The following is a 22121-nucleotide window of genomic DNA, read 5'->3' as shown; positions in this document are numbered from 1 at the left end:
TGATAAGGTATACTAGAGCCAGCAATTGGACTGAGTGATATAGTGGAATGCTGAAAAATAAAGCATTTGTGTGGTTGCAATAGCCTCTCACAGTAGAGGATGGGGAAGCTGCTAAATCTAGGACCTTTGCAAAGGTTCCCCACTAATGGGGTGGAGGACTGCCTTTTTTTTTTTACAAAAACCTTATAATCCGGTTAACATTTTTAAAAAATATATTGTATTGATTTTTTACAGAGAGGAAGGGAGAGGGATAGAGAGTTAGAAGCATCGATGAGAGGGAAACATCAATCAACTGCCTCCTGCACACCCCCTACTGGGGATGTGCCCGCAACCAAGGTACATGCCCTTGACTGGAATCGAACCTGGGACCCTATAGTCTGCCTGCCGATGCTCTATCCACTGAGCCAAACCGGCTGGGGCACAGTTAACATTTTTAAACTGTGTGTGGGAAAGGCAGCTCAGCATGGTTGTTAATAGTGTGGGTTCTAGAACCAAAATTTTGGGTTCTAGCTTCACGGTGTACTAGCCTCGTGGCCCTGGGCAAGTTACATAAGATGATTGTAAGTGAGAATCGCTCACAACAAATTTAGCTCATAATATACACTCAGATGCTACCTCTCAGTTTTTATATTACTTTGATGCAGGAACATAAGTGACCTTTTCACATTTAAAATATATGTAAAAATAAAATGGAGCAGCTATGAGTCTCACTCTACAAACTCAAATGAGGATTATCTCATATGAAAGGATGGTCACCAATACTCAGGCCTCAGCCAGGCATGAACAAAGTGCTGCACCTACCTAAGTATGTACTCCCCTCAGCTACACTGTGAAGCACAGTGTGGTTTCCTGTGGGGATACTGCTTTTCTGGGAGCTTAAGTCACTTTGTCTAAGCTTGCAGAGCTAGGAAATCGTAGCTCCAATTCAAACCCTCCTGAGCCTCTTCTAGAGACTGACCACAGGGCTGTTTTCACTGCAACTGGACTTGGGTTGTGGCTGAAGGGATTTCACCAAGAAGTATTAGAGCAAGAAGTGGCTGTTATCAGATTGTGTTACCTAACCTGTGTCTCCAGGCCCAAGAGGGATGACTCTGGGCTTATGTTGCTAGGCTTACTGACCTTTTGCATCACCAGAGCTCAAAACTCAAGAGTGTTCGGGATAGCCAAGAAAGTTCTGAAGAGAACAAGGGCCCTAACATATCACAACATAAAAGCATTCTACTTAGGGCCATGTGATAATGAAGCAGAAATAAGAAGGGGGGAAATCTTGAAAAGAAAATCCAGAAGTAGGTCCATTTGCATGAATTTATGATCAAGATAAGTATTAAGAAACAGTGGGGAAAGAGACTATTCAATAAGTGGTCTGGGGACATCTGCCTTTCCACCTAAATGTTACACTATTTTACACCACCACCACCCCCAAGTTAAATTTCATTATGGCCTAAAAACCCTCAGTCAATAATAAAAACACTATAAAATTATTTTGATAATTTGGCCTTCCTAAGTACATAATATTTAGAAATGATAAAAAATTGACAGTTTTAACTTCGTGAAAATAAAAATGGAGAGGGGAATGAACAGGCTGGTGAAGAATTTTGATGTTTTCTAGTCTATATTGTTTGAATCTTACACAATGAGAACTTACTGAGGAGACATTGTGGCTTACAGATGGAAGAAAAGGGAAATGGTGAGTAATTAACTTTGTACCATGGCTTTTAATCTATCGATCACCAAGTATCAAACCCCCTATGTTCTTAGACTGTGTGGGGGTTGAATAAAGGAGCCACCACCAGAGCCTGCCATCTGGAAGGTGGTTGTCCGAGGAAGAAGTGTTCCCTCAGGACAGCTTCCTGGAGGGGGTAGAATTTGAGCTGGGCCTTGCAAAATGGGGAGGGTTTCAGAGGGTGGGAGAGGAGAATCTTCCAGGCTAGGGAGGCGGAGGCTGGCAGCCCAGGTGCCTCCGTGCTCCGCACCCACACTGGCTGGGCCACCTTAAAGTGAACCAGCTTTTACAGGGCTCCCCCCCTGTCAAGGGAACAGTAGTGGAGGAAGTGGTGAGAGCAGTCTGAGTCAGGTTAGGAGGCTGAGCCTGAGAGAAGGTCAAAGGTTTGAGAGAATGCTAATGGGGCTGGGAGCAGTCTGGGGACCCTCCTTAGCTAGGCTCTGAGGTGTGGATGGGGTGACAGAGTTTACCCAAAAGACTGGTTTGATTTATGGCTAACATCACAGGATTAAACATGCTGAATCAGGCAGGTGGGCAAACCAGGCCTCAGAAAGGTGACAATAGCCCTGAGCAGGGCTGTCTCATTTCTTTCTTTTTTAGAAAAATATATATTTTATACTGATTTCAGAGAGGAAGGGAGAGGGAGAGAGAGAGAGAAACATCAGTGATGAGAGAGAATCATTGATGGGCTGCCTCCTACACGTCTCATACTGGAGATGGAGTCTGCAATGTGGGCATGTGCCCTGACCAGGAATCGAACCGTGACTTATAGGTTCATAGGTTGATGTTCAACCACTGAGTCACACCGGCTGAGCTCATTTCTTACCACACAGGACAAGGAGTCCTCAACAACCCCGTTGGCTCTAGCCCTGAGCTCACCAAAGTACTCTCATCCCAGAGTCAAGCTGAGCACAAGACAGGACGCAAAGCATTCTTATCACTTGTCACTGCTTATACAGCAGATTTCTGTAAATGAACATAAACAGAGAAGCAATTTGGGGGACACTGTGGGAAAAGATGGCCTGAGTCAGGGAGATGGCAGCAGGAGTGATAAGTCAGGTGGTCGAAGCCCTCGGGATTTCCTGATGGACTGGAGATGTAAGAGGAGTCACAGATGATTATGCTTTTGACTTGAGCAGTTGGAAGTCAGTAATTCTCAGCTGTGGGTTGGGAAGGCTGCAAATGGGGCAGAGTTCAGTTTGGGGCATGTTTGTGAAGTTAGGGGAGAGGGAGTTCTGGGCTGGAGATTTAAACGTGGGATGGGTTGGTATATAGACCGTGTGGAAACGCACTTCAGGTGTCCTCAGTGGGTGAGTGATGGGTCAAGTGGGCCAGGCTCTTAGGTAGCCCCTCTGGCTTTCCTGCTTAGAGGTCTTCCTCTTCCCATTTTCCTCCACATTTCCTACGCCTTAGCTGGGGACGGTCTGGGTCAGAGCCTTCTTCCTAAGGAGAAACTGGGGTCCCTCCCTTCTGAGGAAATGAGATTCTTTTCAGGTCACTTTGCAGTGTTCTCCCTTCCCACCCCCACCTTGTCACTGTCACTTTAATTGTCCTGAGGGAGGGAGTCCCCTGCCCTGTGTTCACCAGCTGAGGTAGACTGAGAGAAGGAAGTGGAGTTGGGTTGCAGAGAGCACTGAGCCCAGCTGCTCCTGGGCCTGCTCACACATGAAAACTTCCTGCGATGAGAGCGGAAACACAGGTGCCGTCCCCAACACCACAGCCCCCTGAGCCTGGGCCAGAGGGGAGCCATGGGCAGGCCCCCGGCCCTGGCCCTGCTCTTGGCACTGCTGACACTCTGCATCACTGCTGGTGAGTGGGGGGCTGGAGAGAACCAGAGGCCATGGGGATGCCGTGGAGACCCAGCCCCGGGCCCTTCCTATGTCTATTCCACAGGGACACCTGAGGTGTGGGTGCAAGTTCAGATGGAGGCCACCAAGTCCCTGTCCTTCACTCTTCGCTGTGGATTCCTGGGATCTGGCACTATCTCTTTGGTGACTGTGAGCTGCGGGGGGCCTGATGGTGCTGGAGGGACCAAGCTGGCTGTATTGCACCCAGAATTCGGCACTCAGCAGTGGCCTCCTGCCCACCAGGCCCACTGGGAAACCAGAACCAGCATCTCCCTCACCCTGGAAGGGTCTGAGGAGAGAAGCCTTGGTCCCAACACCACCTTCTGCTGCAAGTTTACTTCCTTCCCTGAGGGCTCCCAGGAGGCCTGTGAAAACCTCCTCCTTGTCACAGACCAAGGTGGGGCTGATGAGGAACAAGGTTCAGGGAGGGCAGGGAGGAATTCGGGGCATCGGCCGGAGATCTGGTATGTCTCTCTTTGTGCACAGGGTTCCCTGCCCCTACTTCAGCCTCTATTCTACGGGCTGACCTGGCTGGGATTTGGGGAATCTCAGGGGTCCTCCTCTTTGGCTGTGTCTACCTTCTCCACCTGCTACATCGGCAGAGGCACTGGTGAGACCCAGCCCCAGCCGGGCCCAGTCTAAATCCTCACATCATTGAGCTAGCCGTATGCTTTGTTTCTGACCCTCCTAACTCTCTCCCAGGTCTGTCACAAAGCTTCAGCCACCCCTCAGCAGCCCCCTGACACAGACACAAGCAACGGTGAGGATCAGGGATCACTTTGGAGCAGGGAACTGAGTGGGCTGGAGCTGGGGGCCATGAGGTGAAACCTCACTTGGCCCTTTTTCTCTGCTATCCCTGCAGGCGGCCAGCCAAGCCTCCCTGGCCTCTCCCCACATCCCCTATGCCATCATCTCCACCAACCACCTCTGCCGGGCAGCTATGGACACGGTCCTTCCACCACAGCCATTGTCCAGGAGGGAGCCGATCCCCAACCACACAGCACAGCATCCTGCCCCTTGGGCACCTCTGCCAGCCTCTGCTCGCAACAGTTTCATCTCCGTTGAGAATGGACTCTATGTTCAGGCAGGAGAGAGGCCTCCCCACATCTCCAACCTCATCCCTCTCCCTGACCCTCTGGGGCCCAGAGCCATGGAGGGGCGTTTAGGAATTTAATGAGGGGCCCCACGTCCACTTGACCTTCCTCCCTTCCCAGGCCTCTGGGGCCCCTTCCATTGGTGTTTGCGCATCTCATTAAGCCTCTGATAAGTCCACACATACCCAGCAGGGCCCACTGCTGCGGATGTGGCCAGCGTGTGTGCTTGTGTGGGCACGCGTGTGTATGAGGTGACAAAACCCACCCCAGGTTGTTTCCTGCTCTCACGTCCCCCGCCCTCCCAGGTGATGTCGATAACTAAGTCAGCAAAAATGGTTTATTTGACTGGGGTCTTGGCTGGGCCTTTTCTTCTTTGGGAGCTTAAGAGGTTAGAGGCAGTGTCAACCCCTGGGAGGCAGGAGCCAGGTTAGAGTCAGAGGGAGGAGGGCCTGGGTACGGGAGATCTCTCCCCTACCCCACCCCCACCAGACAGGAGTTTCCTGGGGCTGGAGGAGCCGTGTCAGGCTGGTGACTCCTGGCCCTGCAGACCTTGCTGAGAGACAACAGGTGAGACTGACAGGACTGGGTGTCTGATGGCCCCAGCCAGGATAGTCCATGTTCAAATCCCACCATGCCCTGGGACAGCACAAAGGCTTCTGGGGCTTCAACCTGAGAAAAGACCCTGTGGTCTGACCTGGTGTCCCTACCACAGGGCTCCCTGAGACGGCCTGGGGATGAAGCCCTGACACCCCCCTTCCCCCCTTCCCCCAGAGTTGATACTCAGAGGCAGGGAACCCATCTCATATCTGCCCACAGTAGCTTCCTCTTGCTCCTCTCCTGCTACTGGGCACCAGGACTATCCCCACTGGCCCCTGGCAGACAGGCCCATTCGACACAGGGACTGGACACACCCTCCCCTACCCACTAGTCTTCCCATCCAGGAGGGGCTCTGCCTCCGTCAACAGGCCCAGCAGCCTGGCCTCATCACACGTTTGCGACATGAGGCAACGTGGTGAGAGGCTCTGGAAGCCAAGAGGCTCCACAGGAATGTGGCAGATTCCTGGGAGGTGGGGGGACAATGTAGTCCTGGAGCCAGCCACCCCTTCTGCCTCTGTCTGGCTCAGGGAGGAGGCCTGCCCAGAGGCTGTGTCCAACCACAAAATGTTCTAGCAACCAGCTTACTCTTCCAGACATGCTTGGAAGTGGCCTTCCCAGAAGCCAGGCCCGTGTAGCCACCAACCCCACACTGCACTAGGAAGAGGATGGACCAGACGGAGGGAGGGGGTGGAGAAGGGGTTGGGCCTGCCTCCCTCAGCAAGTGGTCCTCCTCCTCCTCCTCCTCCTCCTCCTCCTCCTCCTCCTCCTCCTCCGAGAAGCCCTCGGCACTGGTCCCGCCAGCTCAGTGGTCCCCGCAGGGCTGGGATTTAAGGGAGAAAGGTGGGGTTGCTGCAGAGGTCCCAGAGGAGGGGAGAGAGATGCCAGTGAGGGAGGGAGTAGCTCAGGGCCCAGCAGTCCTGGGATCGTGTTGGGAGCAGGGACGGAGGTTTGGGGGGCAGTGGGGCTTGCAGGAAGGGAATGTTCATGGAACAAGGGGAGCTCTGAGGGACCCCAATCCCCAGCCCAGCTCCCAGCCAGACCACTTGCCTAAAACTGAGTTGGGGGAGAGGTCCTCAGGCCTGAGCCTGTCTTCCACAAACAAGCCTGGGAGGCCACAGCCAGCCTGCTCTCGGTGGTATGCGGAACCAAACACCTGGGGACCCAGGAAGTCTTCACAGCTGGCTCGCTCCCCACTGTCCACCCCAAGTGCAGACCCAGCCGTGCTGAAGGGACCAGCTGAGAGAACCATGTGGCCCCACATCGTGGGGATGTCGCTGGACACAGCCCGGGGATCAGCAGTGCAGGCTCCCCTCTCAGACCCAGCCTGGGCGAACATGCTCACGTTTGTTCAACAAAATGTGGAAAGTGGGGCCCCAGAGAGAGAGAGAGAGAGAGAGAGAGAGAGAGAGAGAGAGGGGACTTGCTCAAGGGGCCAGGCCTGAATCAGCCCCTGCGCCTCCACAGACAGTCATCCAGGAGGTGCCCTCAGCCTTAACCCAAGGCTTGCTCTTTGAACTGACCTGGGTTTGAGTCCCAGGGCCTGTGGGACCCGAGGGCTCACCTAACCTCCCCGAGGCTCACTTGGCTCCTCTGCACATAGTAAGGCCCGGAGGGAGTGAAGATTGTGTACACCAGGGCCAAGTACCAAGCAACATGGCCCCGAGTATCTTATTATCCAGGACTTGCACAACTCCAAGGGGTAGGTATTTTCAATCAATCTATTTAACAGACCGGAGCCCGGACAGCTGAGGAGGAGGGATGGGCGGGGGAGGAGGGGTGCGCGGAGTGACTGACAGGGACTTGGAGTCCGGGAGGGCGGGATGTGCCGCCCTCGCCGACACCCGCTGGAGGGGCCCAAGCGCGCGCGGCCTCGGGGCCCCTGGGAGACCCTTCTGCGAAGACGCGCGCTCTGCCCAAGAGAACAGGATCCTGGGAGGCGTCTGGGGGTGCACAGAGTTGGACCCACTCGCCACGCCACCGCGATCCCCACCCGCTCGGCAAACGGTCTCGCAGCCCTGCCTTTGCCCAGCAGCACGGGACCGTCCCCCCAGAGGTCAGCTGCTCCGCCCAACCCCAGCGCCCTCGGTGCGGTCCAGCAGCGCGTCCCCAGCCGAGCCGTCCGCCCCTCAGCATCTCCGAGTCCTTTTTCGTGCTCCAGCCCCAGCCGCTCTCGGCTCCTCCCCACCCCCACCCGGTCCCGGCACGGGTCCCGGGAGCTCACCCCCTGCCCCTTCGCCTCAGCTCCCTTTAGTGCCCCCCTCAAACCCGCTCCCCGCGCCCCGTCCACCCACCCGCTGCTCCGGTGGTCCCTGCGCTCCCTGCTGCTCTGAGCTCTGAGCCCTCAGCTGCCATCGCTGGTCCCGAGCCCCAGGAGGTCGGTCGAGGTGCCCAGCAGCCACCTTCCCACCCACAGGCCCCTCTGGAGACCTGCCCAGATGAGCCCCAGGCCCAGAAGGGGTGCTGGGACCTGGATGCCAAGACCACCCGCCCCGTATGCGGAGGATCCTCGTAGTGACCTCACCCCCAGCCCCTTCAGGGCGCCCATCCAGCTGAGCTGAGGTGGCCAGGAGACTGTGACAGTGAATGGCATGGGTCTGGGACCTGGAGAGAAGACATCAGAGAAGGGGTGTCTGAGGACTCCGCCAGCAAAATGCAGGGAGAAGACCTCTTGGCTGGGATGAGGTCGGGGCGAAAAGGGACAGAGTTGAGCTGAGTCTCCTGTTTTTTTGGACCTCTCCCAGACCCCAGAGAGAAACCACAGGCTGTGGCCCCAATTCCAGTTCTTACAGAAGAAGACACAAACACACAAGATTCTAGATCTGCTGGTCCAGTCGTGGTCAGGGGAGACTCTCCAATTTCAAATCTGATGATGCAGCTGCAACATCTGGAATTCCCATAGCTGGGCCCTTAAACAGTTTCACTTCAGCATCTGTGAAATGGGTCAGCTAGCTCACCTGGGAAACTGGGCTGTTTGGTAAATAAACAGACAAACATTACAATTGTTAAAGGATCAGGAATAATGGGACCTCTCCGTGTAGACATCCTATCTAATAAAAGAGTAATTTGCAAATTGACCATCACTCCAACACACGATATGGCTGCCCACACAAGATGGTCGCCACAAGATGGCCAGCAAGATGGTCGCCGCAAGATGGTCGCCACATGATGGCAATTGGGAGGGACCAGGCCTGCAAGGGAGGGCATTGGGCGTGATCAAACCTGCAGGGGAGGGCAGTTGGGGGTGACTAGGCCAGCAGAGGAGGAAAGTTGGGGGTGACCGGGCCTGCAGGGAAGGGCAGTTGGGGGGGGGGGGACCAGGCCTGCAGGGGAGGGCAGTTAGGGGTGACCAGGCCTGCAGGGGAGGGCAGTTAGGGGCAATCAGGCTGGCAGGGGAGCAGCTAGGCATCAATCAGGCTGACAGGGGAGTGGTTAGGGGGTGATCAGGCTGGCAGGCAGAAAGGGATAGGGGCAATCAGGAAGGCAGGCAGGCGAGCAGTTGGGAGCCAGCAGTCCTGGATTGTGAAAGGACTGTCCGACTGTCCATTTAGGCCCGATCCAAAGGGCAGTTGGACATTCCTCTAGGGGTCCCAGATTGGAGAGGGTGCAGGCTGGGCTGAGGGACACACACCCCTATGCACAAATTTCGTGCACCAGGCCTCTAGTTTAAAATAAAACCTAAAGGTAAGTGGGAGTTGTCTACGGGAGAGTGGAAGAGAGGGAAAGATAGAAACATCGATGTAAGGAAAATACATCTACTGGTTGCCTCCTGCATCTTCCCGACCAGGGCCCAGGCCTGGGAGGAGCCTGCAACCAAGGTACGTGTCCTTGACTGGAATCGGATCCAGGACCCTTTGGTCCACAGGCCGATGCTCCATTCACTGCACCAAACCGGCCAGGGCCCCAGGGGGAGTCTGTATAAACTTACAATAAACTTCTACAATGGTTGCTTAAAAATCTTTCAGTCCGCGAATTTTATTCTTCAAACTTCGTAGGACAAGAACCCACCGGGAGAGACTGCGCCCCGAACTCCATGTGACAACAGTAGTGGCAACATAGCAGCATCAGCAACAGGCATGACCACAGTGACAGAAAAACTAGGAGAAAGAAAAAAACCCTTTTCTCTGACCATAAAAACTGGCCAAGGGAGCACTTATGGTTGAAAAGAGCAGGGGAAAGCCCCTGGCTTTTTACTCGGCCTTTCCTCCCACTGCTTCCCCCCAAGAGGAAGATGCAGTCACAGGAAGTGCATAATTAGAAGTAAGTGAGAAAACTAAAACCCTGACTTTCTGTATTTAAAAGGAGGAAGTTTAAGGCCAATCAGAAAGAATCTATGCACCCCTATCTTCATAGCAACACAGTTTGCAACAGCTAAGATCCAGAAACAGCCCAAGTGCCCATCAAGAGATGAGTGGATAAAAAAGCTGTGGTACATTTATACCATAGAATACTGCAGCTGTAAAAAAGAAGACTCGCTTACCCTTTGAGACAGCATGGAGGGACCTGGAGAGTATCATGCTAAGTGAAATAAGTCAGAAAAAGATAAGTATCACACAATCTCACTCATATGTGGAATTTAAATAACAAAATAAACTAATGAACAGAGCAGATCCAGAGACATGGAAGCATGGAACAGAGTGCGGAATCTCAGAGGGAAGGCGGGGGAGGGTGGGTGGGTGGGAGGTATTCAACCAAAGACCTTGAATGCATACATGCATAACCCATGGACTCAGACAATAGGGTGCTGAAGACCTGGGGTAGGGGGTGGGGCAGGCTGGAAGGGGTCAATGGGCGAAAAAGAAGGACGTATGTAATATTTTCAACAATAAATATTTGTTTTAAAAAAATAAAAACAATAAAAAGAGGAAGTTTGAGAAAGGGGTTTCATAAGCTGCATATGAAGCCCAGGCCCACCTCCAAGATACACATACATGGAACTGATCCATAAAAACATACCAAAGGCGTTGAGAACTAAACTATAGTGTAGACTCCCCACCCCAGTCTCAGAATGGCCCAGGGGCAGGGGATGGGAGGAAGAAGAGAGGAAGGGGGAAGGATACATACACAGGACAGATCCAAACACACAATCAAGTTTTTAAAAATGAAAATGGCATTAGAAACACAATATAAAAGAGGAACATATATGGTTGTAAATTTTCTTCAATTCACTTAAAGTGGTGAAATATAAATTCTATTGAGGCTATGAAACATTACATATATAAAAATTTATATATATATATAAAATTCCTACACACTAAAAAACTACACAAGTTCTCCTCAGTAAATGGTGCTGGGACAACTGGATATCCACAGGCAAAAGAAAAATGTTTTTGTTTGGGATGATGAAAAAGTTTTGTAAATAGATTGTGGTGATGGTTGTACAACATTGTGAATGTAAGTAATGGCACTAAATTTTACACTAAAAATAGTTAAAATGGAACATTGTGTTATATGTATTTTACCACAAGTTTTAAAAAAATTAATAATGTAATATACCAAAAAATCATTGAATTGTAGACTTCAATTGAGTGGATTGTATGGCACAGGAATTGTATCTGAACAATGCTATATTGTTTTTAATGGGACAAAAAAAATTAAACTGCAAGTACTTGAAAATGAAGAGACACATTCTTTTTTTTCTAATATGTTTGTATTGATTTTAGAGAGAGGAAAGGAGAGGGAAAGAAAGCTAGAAACATCAAAGATGTAAGAGAATCATCACTTGGCTGCCTCCTGCATGCTCCCTCCTAGGGATTGAGCCTACAATCTGGAGAATGTGCCCTGACCAGCAATCAAACTGTGACCTCCTGGTTCATGGGTCAACACTCAATCACTGAACCACACTGGCTGGGGTGCAGACACATTCTTAAATAACTCTTGAATCAAAAAATAATTAGGGGAACCAAGATGGCGGCATAGGTAAACACCTGAACTTGCTACCTTGCACAACCACATCAAAACTACAACTAAAAGACAAAACGGACATCATCCAGAACCACAGGAAGGCTGGCTGAGTGGAAGTTATACAACTAGAAGGAAAGAGAAAAGCACACTGAGACTGGGAGGAGGTGCAGAGGTACAGAGGCATGCGCAGAAAATGCAACTGGGCACGCTGTTGTCTTTTTCAATTGGGAGGGAGATACAAGCTCCTGACTGCTCTGAATTCCAGTACCGGGCGAGACTCTGGGGACCCAGACTCATATGGGGAGAAACTGGACTGTCTGGCATCAGGCAGGAACACAAGAGTGGCTTTCTCTCCAAGGTGGTTACAGCGATCATTGTTCCTGCACTGGCTGAGGGACACAGAAACCCGGGGACCTCTTCAGGGCAGGGCTGACAGTTAGCCATTGCTGTTTGCTCCACCTTGGTGATTCCCTGAGACCCCGCCCCACCCAATTTACAACCCCACCCAAGCTTTGCACAGAGGCTTTTGCATATGAATGGCCTGGCCTTTTGCGATCTAAAACCTAACAAACTGCAGCTGGGTCAGAGAGCCCCAGAGCTTCCAAAAGAAGGCCCAAGGCTCCACAGCAGCTTGCATTGCTTCACAGCTGGGCCTCATCTAGGCACCTCCAAACCCCAAACAAAGAGGAGGAATCTGCAGATCTCTTTGCACCTCCTTGGAGATCCAAGAGCCAGTGTGCCCAGTGGTCAGAGTGAGACCATCCAGATTACAACTCTTTACATCCATAAGAGGGGAGTAGACTCAGTGAGCACCAAAGCCCCACTGAAGCACGTCTTGCCCCATAAGCGTGTCTCCAGCACAGAAGTTCTCCCATCATAGACACAGCTGATCCTCACAGCCAATTGGCCTGGAGGTCAATTCCTCCCAGTGATACCAACAACAATCAAGGCTTAACTACAGCAAGACTATGCACACAGTTCACAAAGGGGTGCACCAAGAGTGTCCACCTCAGGTAACTGGGGAGGCTGAACCACTGGGCCCTATAGGACACCTAGCACACAAAGCCACTCTATCAACTCAGGGAAGCATCCAAAATGTGGAGACAAAGAAACAGGTCACAAATGAAAGAAATGGAGGAAAGCAAACTACTGGATATAGAGTTCAAAACCACGGTTATAAGGTTACTCAAGAATCTTCTAGAAAAGGCCGATAAATTTAGCGAGACCTCGAGGATATGAAAAGGACCAACTAGAAATTAAGCATACACTGACTGAAATAATAATATACAGAGATCTAACAGCAGACTAGAGGATCCCAAGAACCAAGTCAAAGATTTGAAATATGAAGAAGCAAAAACACCCAACCGGAAAAGAAAAAAGAAAAAAGAATCCAAAAATATGAAGAGAGTGTAAGGAGCCTCTGGGACAATTTCAAGCGTACCAACATCAGAATTATGGGGGTGCCAGAAGAAGAAAGAGAGCAAGATATTGAAAACCTATTTGAAGAAATAATGACAGAAAAATTCCCCTACCTGGTGAAAGAAATAGACTTACAAGTCCATGAAGTGCAGAGAACCCCAAACAAAAGGAATCCAAAGAGGACCACACCAAGACACATCATAATTAAAATACCAAGAGCAAAAGACAAAGAGAGAATATTAAAAGCAGCAAGAGAAATACAGTTAGTTACCTACAAGGGTGTACCCATACGACTGTCAGCTGATTTCTCAACAGAAACTATGCAGTCCAGAAGTGAGTGGCAAGAAATATTCAAAGTGATGAACAGCAAGAACCTACAACCAAGATTACTCTACCCATCAAAGCTATCATTTAGAATTGAAGGTCAGATAAAGAGCTTCACAGATAAGAAAAAGCTAAAGGAGTTCATCACTGCCAAACCAGTATTATATGAAATGCTGAAGTGTATTCTTTAAGAAGGGGAAGAAGAAGAAAAAGGTAAAGATAAAAATTATGAACAACAAAGTGACAACAAATACATATCTATCAAGTGAATCTAAAAATCAAGTGAATAAAAAATCTGAGGAACAGAATAAACTGGTGAATATAATAGGATCAGGGGCATAGAAAGGGAGTGGACTGACAATTCTCGGGGGGAAAGGAGTGTGAGGGGTGTGGGAAAAAACTACAAAAATCGTACACCTATGGATGAGGACAGTGCGGCGGGTAAGAGAAGGGGGTGGGGTCGGAGCCAGGTGGAGGGGAGCTATGGGGGGGAAAAAGAGGAACAACTGTAATAATCTGAACAATAAAGATTTATTTAAAAAATAATAATTAAAAGGGAAATAATAAACCACTTAACAAGAAGGAAAACACATCATACCAAAATCTTGGGACACAATGAAAGCTGCATGCAGAGAAAAATGTCCTGTCTTTAAGGCATTAACTTTTAAAGAAGAAAGGCCTGGCCAGTGTTTCTCAGTGGTTAGAGGATCAGCCCGGCACCGAACGGCTGCGGGTTCGGTCAAGGGCACGTGCCTGGATTGCAGGTTTGATTCCCTGTCGGGTTGCAGCACATGCAGGAGGCAACCAATCGATGTGCCTCTCTCACATTTCTCACAAGGATGTTTGACACACCCTCCCTCCCTCCCTTCACTCTTTCTTAAAAAAAATCAATCCTCGGGTGAGGATTAACAAAACAAACAAACAACACATGATGAACAATAAAGTGTGGGGATTTGGCAGAGACTGTTCTGTGTTCCTCAAAGCCTGGATCCTTTTCTACCAGACACACAAAAGTGTGGTCCCCCATGTACATGCTTTTACGTATTCTTTAATGGTTAGTTTTTAAAAATATAAATGTTTATTGATTTCGGAGAGGAAGGAAGAGTGAGAGAGAGGTAGAACATCAATGATGAAAGAGAATTATTGATCAGCTGCCTCCTGCACACCCCCTGCTGGGGATCCAGCCTGCAGCCCAGGTATGTGCCCTGGACCAGAATCGAACCTGGGACCCTTCAGTCCGCAGGGTGACGCTCTATTCACTGAGCCAAACCAGCTAGGGCTAATGGTTAATTTTTAACAGAACATTAAAGAGCTGGAAAAAAAAAGTGTTGAAAATGAAAAGGAAGTCAAAACTCACAACACTCTTTTAAGTTTAAATATTTTATTTATAACAAAATCAGAATTTATTATAATTTTACCTTGCTGGCTTTAAATCGGGCAAACTTGTTAATAATACTTTAACAATCTACTGAGTTTTTGCCTTCCCCTTATGTCTTCAGTCTGAGACGAGTGCCTCCCTTGCCTCACCCTGATCCTGGCTCCACATCTAAATACGTTTCCTAGCCTCTCTTAGAGATAGGTGGGGTCGGACAACTGATTTTCGGCCACTGCAGTGTGAGAGGAAATGATACATATATTACCTCCAGAAGAAGTGACCTATCCCCTCTGTGCAATCCTCCACGCTATCTGTATCCCCATTTCCCTAAAGAACTAAAGGACATGAAGCTGCAAAGGAGCTTGAAGGAGCCTAGGTCCTTGAATCACCAACTGGAAGAGAGATGCTCAAGAAACCCTGGACCAGGAACGCCGCACTGGAACGTTGTACAACCCAGGATTGAACTTCCGTCGCATTAAACACGGGCATTGGAGGTTGTCTGTTACAGCAGGTTTATTTTATCCCGTGCACCTCAGATCCAAGAGTGAAAAAATATAATGCACAATTTCTTTGGTTGACTATAAACCCCTTTTCTCCCTGTCTAATTTCCCAGGCTACATGATGGCTCTCCTCCCCTATAGCAGGGTTTTCTGCAATAATAATAATAATTAAAATTAAAAAAACCCACAAAGGGCCGCTGAGCCCGTTTCCCTTTGTATCCACCACACTTTGCCAACATCGAATTCACACTCCACGGGCCTCTATTCAGTCTGGAAGCAGGGCAGGCCCTGACTGTGTGCCTGGCTCTCTCAGACAAAGGCAATTAGAAGACATCCCTGAAGGGGAATAATTATAAAGGAAGGGCTGGGCAGGGTGCAGCAACATTAGAAGAGACACTATGGTGGCCCAAGGCCAGTCCAAGTCTGCTCTTCCACTCACGGCCTAGGCCCTAGGGAGTAGTTACCAGAATCCAGACACAAAGGAGGGGAGAGAACTGTGCAGGGAGGGCTCCTTGACAGGCACTGGGGTCAGCACTGTCCCTAGAGTCAGGCAAGAGGGATCCTACCCTGACTCCAGGCTCTAGTAAGTCTTTTGTTGCTGTTGTTCATTAAATTTATTAGGGTGACATTGGATAGTAAGATTATATAGATTTCAAGTGTACATCATCTATGATACATCATGCAGGGGTCCTCAAACTTTTTAAACAGGGGGCCAGTTCACTGTCCCTCAGACCGTTGGAGGGCCGGACTATAGTTTAAAAAAAAACTATGAACAAATTCCTATGCACACTGCACATATCTTGTTTTGAAGTAAAAAAACAAAACGGCAAAAACACCCGCATGTGGCCCGCGGGCCGTAGTTTGAGGACGCCTGATATATTGCATTGTGTGCCTACCACCCAAAGTCAAATCTTCTCCCATCGCCATATATTTGAATCCATCACCCACTTCCCTTTCCTTCTGGTAACCACCACACTGCTGCCTGTGTCTATGAGTTTTTGTTTGTCTTATTTGTTCATTTGTTGCTTTCAGTTTTATATTCCACATATGAGTGAAATCATACGGTTCTTTACTTTTTTGCCTGATTTGTTTCATTTAGCATGATATTCTCAGGATCCATCCATATTATCACAAGTGGAAGCATTTCATCTTTTTTTATGGCTGAGTAGTATTCTATTGTATATACTAGAGGCCTGGTGCATGAATCCATGCATGGGTGGGATCCCTTGGCCTGGCGGGGAATCAGGGGCCAATTGGGTCCATCTCACCCAGTCCCCACCGGGGCCAATTGGGGGCAGCTAGGAGGATAGGGGGGAGAGACTGCAGGAGGTTGGCCGGCCATGGGAGGTTGGCTGTGGGAGCGCACTGAACACCAGGGGGCAGCTCCTGCATTGAGCGTCTGCCCCCTGGTGGTCAGTGCACATCATAGTGACGGGTCAACCAGTCATTCGGTCATTCGGTCGCTTAGGCTTTTATATATATATATATATATATATATATATATATATATATATATATATATATATATATATATAACATATTCCTTATCCAATCATCCATCAAAGAATACTAAAGGCAAGGGAAGTAAAGGCAAAAATAAATGAATGGGACTATATTAAACTAAAAAGTTTATGCATAGCACAAAAAATCACCATCAAAACAAAAAGGCAATCGACTGTATGGGAGATCTTTGCAAACAGCAGCCCCAACAAGGGGCTTGCATTGTGTGCCTACCACCCAAAAAGAAAAATGAAATATAAAATTACAGATAAATTATATCAATATCCACAATGTATAAAGAACTTACTTAGACAACCTGGCCGGTGTGGCTCAGCGGTTGAGTGTCCCATGAACAAGGAGGTCATGGTTCAATTCCTGATCAGAGCACATGCCGGGATTGTGGACTTGATCCCCAGTGGGGGGAGAGCAGGATGCAGCTGATCAATCATTTTCTCTCATCATTGATGTTTCTATCTCTCTCTCCCTCTCCCTTTCTCTCTTAGAAGTCAATAAAAAAATATATTTTTTAAAAAATAGCTCATACAACTCAATACCAGTGACACTCCTAACCTGTAATGAAGGATCTCATCACTAACACCCTTCTGACCCCACAGAGTGCTTTTCCCCGCAGCCTGCCCCAAGGGGCCTGGACCCAATTGCCATAAAGCTCTGGGGGATATGCCCTTGTTGACATAGAAGACTATGGTGAGCCTGTTGTCGAACACAGCCATTACTAAATTAAATAATATGCACATGACAATGTGAAATTACTTAATGCCAGTGAACTGTACACTTTAAAATAGTTAAAGAAAAATGAAATATAAAATTACAGATAAGCCGAAACCGGTTTGGCTCAGTGGATAGAGCGTCGGCCTTCGGATTGATTCCGGTTAAGGGCATGTACCTTGGTTTCGGGCACATCCCCAGTAGGGGGTGTGCAGGAGGCAGCTGATGGATGTTTCTCTCTCATTGATGTTTCTAACTCTCTATCCCTCTCCCTTCTTCTCTGTAAAAAATCAATAAAATATATTTTTAAAAATTACAGATAAATTTTATCAAAAATGAAGGAAGCTCGTCACTTCCTACTTATTTTATCATATTTTAGTATTATCTATGCACTTGAGGTTAATTATGATATTACAGCAGCATGGTGGGAATACTATATAGTGACTACTGTGCATTTCTTCCCAGCTCTGCACTCAATGACTTCACACTGGTAGTTACATTAGTCTGTTTTGGCTTTCGTAACAATACCGCAAATGGGGTGGCTTATGTTCTCACAGTACTTAAGGATGGGAAGTCCAAGGTCAGAGAGCCACAGGGGAGGTTTCATTCTGAGGCCTCTTTCCTTGGCTTGAGGGTAGTGGCAATGTGCTCACATGGTTTATCCTCAAACAGAGAAAGGGTGAAAGTAGTTTCTTTCTTTCTTTCTTTTTTAATATATTTTTATTGATTTTTTACAGAGAGGAAGGGAAAGGGATAGAGAGCTAGAAACATCAACCAGCTGCCTCCTGCACACCCCCTACTGGGGATGTGCCTGCAACCCAGGTACATGCCCTTGACCAGAATTGAACCTGGGACCTTTCAGTCTGCAGGCTCTATCCACTGAGCCAAACTGGTTTCGGCTGAAAGTAGTTTCTTATAAGAACCCTAATTCTATTGGATCAGGGGTATTCTTGTGTCACTTCATATGAGGACCTATTCCTATTGGATCAGCCAGCACCCGCCCCTCCCTCCCCCCCCCCCCCCCAACTTCATTTAACCTTAATTATTTCCTTAGGGATGCCATCTCCAAATATAGCCACACTGGGGGTTAAAGCTTCAACACATGAATTTAGGGGTGGGAGTGGGGGGGGAGGGGGAGAGACACAAACATTCAGTCCATGCAGGAGTTAAACCGGTACTGTGGAAGTTTCTACACCATGGACATTGGCAAATGCTACAAGTCAGCACTTCTTTCTGGAAAGCTGTTTGTTGCATACTGACCAGCACAGCACTGCTCTGAGGGGGAGGGAGACAGCGATCTCCCGTTCCCTTATTCGTGAGTCCCCTTCTCTTCTCCCAGTCTGGGCGCTCAGCAAAGCCAGGAGTCACCCTTTGCTTGCTGGTTCTCAGCCTCTGATCTCACCTCCTAGAAGCTCAATCCGCATTTGTCAGACTGAACTAGAGCTGAAATGCAGGCATGAGAAGGAGGCTGAAATGGGAGAAAGTCTCAGTCACATGACAAATGAAACGTGAATATGACAGAGGCAGAAACTACAGATGGCAGGCTCTGGAGCCAGGCAGCTGGAGCAAATGACTTGCCTTCCCTAGCCGGTTTCTCATCTGTAAAGTGGAGACAATAACTATCTCCCTCAGAGGGAGAGCGTGAGGACAGAATGAGGTAATCGGAAAGCACTGCCTGCTGCCTGGAAAGCTGCATGGATCCTTGCCTGACACCCGCCCTTTAAAGACCTCTCCATTCCTCCCATCACGTTGGTCCGCACTGACTGCCCCACTCGCTGTGCCAGGTGACAAGGACCCAAAGCTGCATGAGCCGTACCCCAGTCAGGCCTCAAACGCCTTCCCTGGGCAGCAGGAATGCAGCACGGATAAAGGGACCCTGGGCTGTTTTATGGCCCAGATGACTCTGGTCCCTGGTGGGGAAGTAGTGGAGAACGTGGACTCTGGGCTCAGCCCCAGCAGCACAGCAGACAATTACTGGCCATGTGACCTCAGTTGAGATTCCTAATTTCACTCAGGACCTCAGTTCCCTCCTGTGTAAAATGAGGACCATTAACAGACCCTGCCCAGCTCCTGAGGCTGCTGGGAGAGTTATGCTATTTAAAAATACACCCTAGATTTGTTTTAATCATGTTATGGTAAGACGCACAAACATAAAAAAGACTGTCACAGGGAAAGATGTTTGTACTCACAGATCCCTAAAAACAAGAGGCGGGGCCGGGCACCAGGTCCGTCAGGAGGCAGAGGGGCCTGGGGGAACATGGACAGCAGGCTTTGTTGTGTTTCCGTGAGAAGGGGAAGGCAGGCGGGGTGCGCAGGGTTAGGAGTGGCCGGTTTGAATAGTTTCTGCAGGCTCCGGGGATTAGGGCTGTCCCGCGTTGTCTGGTATCTGGTTGGCCATGGGTGACTAAAGTAGCAGAATATTAACCTCCAGGAGCCCAAGAGCCAGATAGAGGAGATGGATGGAAGTCGGAGCTCTGGACTTGTAGGTTTGCATATGAAAGGCATGCTCCTGGGCAAGTCCATTGCTATGTCTGAGAATCAGGTCGCCCTGGGAGGAGCAATCTCTTCCTGGTCAGTGAGGCCCTGGGTGTCAGAGCATCAAGAATACAGCAAATAGACCGGCTGGTTGAGCATTGACCTTTGAACCCAGAGGTCACGGTTCAATTCCTGGTCAGGTCACATGCCTGGGTTGCAGGCTCACTCCCCAGTGTGGGGCATGCAGGAGGCAAGCCATCAATGATTCTTTCTCATCATTGATGTTTCTATCTCTCTCTTCCTCTCCCTTCCTCTCTGAAATCAATAAAAATATATTTTTAAAAAGCAACAAAGAATACAGTGAACATTTTTGTTCTCAGGGGAAATGGTTTTCGTTTTTGCCCATTGAGTATGATGTTGGCTATAGGTTTGTCATATATGGCCTTTATTAGGTTGAGGTATGATCTCCCTATTCCCACTTTGCTGAGCGTTTTTATCAAAAAAGGGTGTCAGATTTTGTCAAATGTTTTTTCTACATCAATTGATATGATCATGTGATTTTTGTCTTCCAATTTGTTTATGTGATGTATCACATTTGTTGATTTGTGAATATTGTACCAGCCTTGCATCCCCAGAATAAATCCCACTTGGTCATGGGGTATGATCTCTTTAATGTGTTGCTGGTAGGAGAAAGATAAGTATCACATGATCTCACTCATGTGTGGAATCTAATGAATAAAATAAACTGATGAAGAAAATAGATCCAGAGACATAGAACCATGAACAAACTGATGAATTTCAGAGGGAAGATGGAGGTGGGGGTTGGGGAGGAGAGATTAACCGGGGAATTTATATGCATATATGCATAGCCCATAGACACAGACAGTAATGTGGCAAAGGCTAGGGAGAGGCGGGTGTGGGGAGGAGGGGGTCAATGGGGGAAAAAACCAAAGGGGACATCTGTAATACTTTCAAACATAAATTTAAAAAAATAAAAGAAACATTAAAAAGGATTTAGCAAATAAGAAAACATCTTTAAAACAATTGCAAAGCTCCCAGCACCCAGAAAGTGGGAGGGTCATCCTTGCCTGTTTCAGCTCTAACTTGGGGTCTGGGCCTCCCTCTACTTGTGTCACACGGCGAGTCCTCCCTTCCCAGCTGGACACTAATTCCTGGAGGCTCACTGCAGGCTTGTGCCCACCCAGGGCCCGGATGAGCCCTCTCCGTGTCCCCTGCCCGGATGGAAAACAGGAGGAAGCAAAGAGGGTGACGTCAGCAGAGGCACACAGTCTATGGGGAAGGCCAGGGACCAAGACTGTCCCCCTGGTCTCTCCTCCTTTCCTGTCCTTCAGAGAAGGCGTGTCACTGTGCCATGGCTCCCGTGGCCTGCCAACCTCAGGGACCCCATCCCTCGTCCTTGGTGAGCAGGGACCGCATCCCCAGACCTTGGTGAGCAGCAGCTGAATGAAGCACAGATGAACAACTTTCCCTGCGAAAGGCTGTGGAGGAGAGGAGAGGGGAGGGAGGTTAAACTGGGAGGGGTCTGGGAGCAAGCATTTGGCTAAGCATCCGGCTCACAAGGCACATAGACCTGAGGGTGGTTCAAACGCCAGAGGAAGAGAGGAAATTGGAGTGTGGTAAACTCTTGGCGTCTCTGTTTCTTTCTCTGTAAGGTGAGAATAAAATTCCTGCATCTCACAGAATTGCTGTAAAGAAACACACAAGGCAGGCCCTCAGTCAAACTCCTAGTGGTTCTCAACTTCAGCGGTCAAGGTGGGGCCTGAGAATTAGCATGTCTCACAAGTTCCCAGGTGATGCTGGCGTGGCTGGTCAGCACTGCCATACCTGTGAGCGGTATGACTAGGGCACATATTCGGTGTGTGCTTAACTTTTATGGAACGGCCAACGTGATTGTGCCATTTCACATCCTCCCTGTGGTGTCTGAGAGTTCCAGTTGCTCCACATCCTTGCTGACAGGTAGTCTGGTCGGCCTTTTAATTTTAGTCATTTAACAGATGTTTAATGACACCTCATTGTGGTGGTCACTTGCATTTCCCCAATGTCTAATGATATTACCCATCTTCTCATGCTTATTAGTTACCCATATATCTGCTTTGACAAAATATCTATTCAAATATTTAGCTCAATTTTTAAATTGAGATTTTATTTTTTTAATATTTTAAAAAAATATTTTTTTATTGAATTCAGAGAGAAAAGGAGAGGGAGAGAGAGATAGAAACATCAGTGATGAGAGAGAATCGTTGATCGGCTGCCTCCTGCATGCCCCACACTGGGGATTGAGCCCACAACCCGGGCATGTGCCCTGACTGGCAATCAAACCGAAACCTCCTGGTTTATAGGTCGACACTCAAACACTGAGCCACACTGGCCAGGTCACCTAAGCATCTTTCACAGCCCAGAGGACTGAATGAGATTAAGCTCTGTGCCTCAACTTCCCTGTGGGTAAAATGGAGATTACAATACACCCCCCACAGAATGTTGTAAAGCTGAAATGAGGCAATGGATGTTTTGTGGCTGAGTCAGATAAGAGGCCTCCATAAAAATTTGAAACCTCTCTCTCAGGCCTAGCAGGAGGGGTATGAAAAGCAGACACAGCGAGGGGCGGGCTGCCTGGCTGGC

General features: G+C 48.9%; 1 protein-coding gene across 1 annotated transcript; it reads left to right on the top strand.

Annotated features, from left to right (window-relative positions):
• The first annotated feature begins 3419 nt into the window (after nucleotides 1-3419).
• On the top strand, nucleotides 3420-4838 carry PVRIG (PVR related immunoglobulin domain containing). The gene is made up of 5 exons (XM_079791275.1): nucleotides 3420-3532; nucleotides 3617-3967; nucleotides 4057-4180; nucleotides 4273-4330; nucleotides 4433-4838. The coding sequence occupies exons 1-5, from the start codon at nucleotides 3472-3474 to the stop codon at nucleotides 4742-4744; spliced, it is 906 nt and encodes a 301-aa protein (XP_079647401.1). The 5' UTR covers nucleotides 3420-3471; the 3' UTR covers nucleotides 4745-4838.
• The last annotated feature ends 17283 nt before the right edge of the window (nucleotides 4839-22121 follow it).

The sequence above is a fragment of the Cnephaeus nilssonii genome (assembly GCF_951640355.1).
Source record: "Cnephaeus nilssonii genome assembly, chromosome: 2".
Classification (NCBI taxonomy): domain Eukaryota; kingdom Metazoa; phylum Chordata; class Mammalia; order Chiroptera; family Vespertilionidae; genus Cnephaeus; species Cnephaeus nilssonii.
This window is presented reverse-complemented; position numbering and strand designations above follow the sequence as displayed.

Coding starts and splice junctions, on each gene's coding strand:
- PVRIG (XM_079791275.1), top strand. CDS start 3,472: ATGGGCAGGCCCCCGGCCCTGGCCCTGCTCTTGGCACTGCTGACACTC. Junction 4,181..4,272: donor CTACATCGGCAGAGGCACTG/GTGAGACCCAGC, acceptor ACTCTCTCCCAG/GTCTGTCACAAAGCTTCAGC. Junction 4,331..4,432: donor TGACACAGACACAAGCAACG/GTGAGGATCAGG, acceptor CTATCCCTGCAG/GCGGCCAGCCAAGCCTCCCT.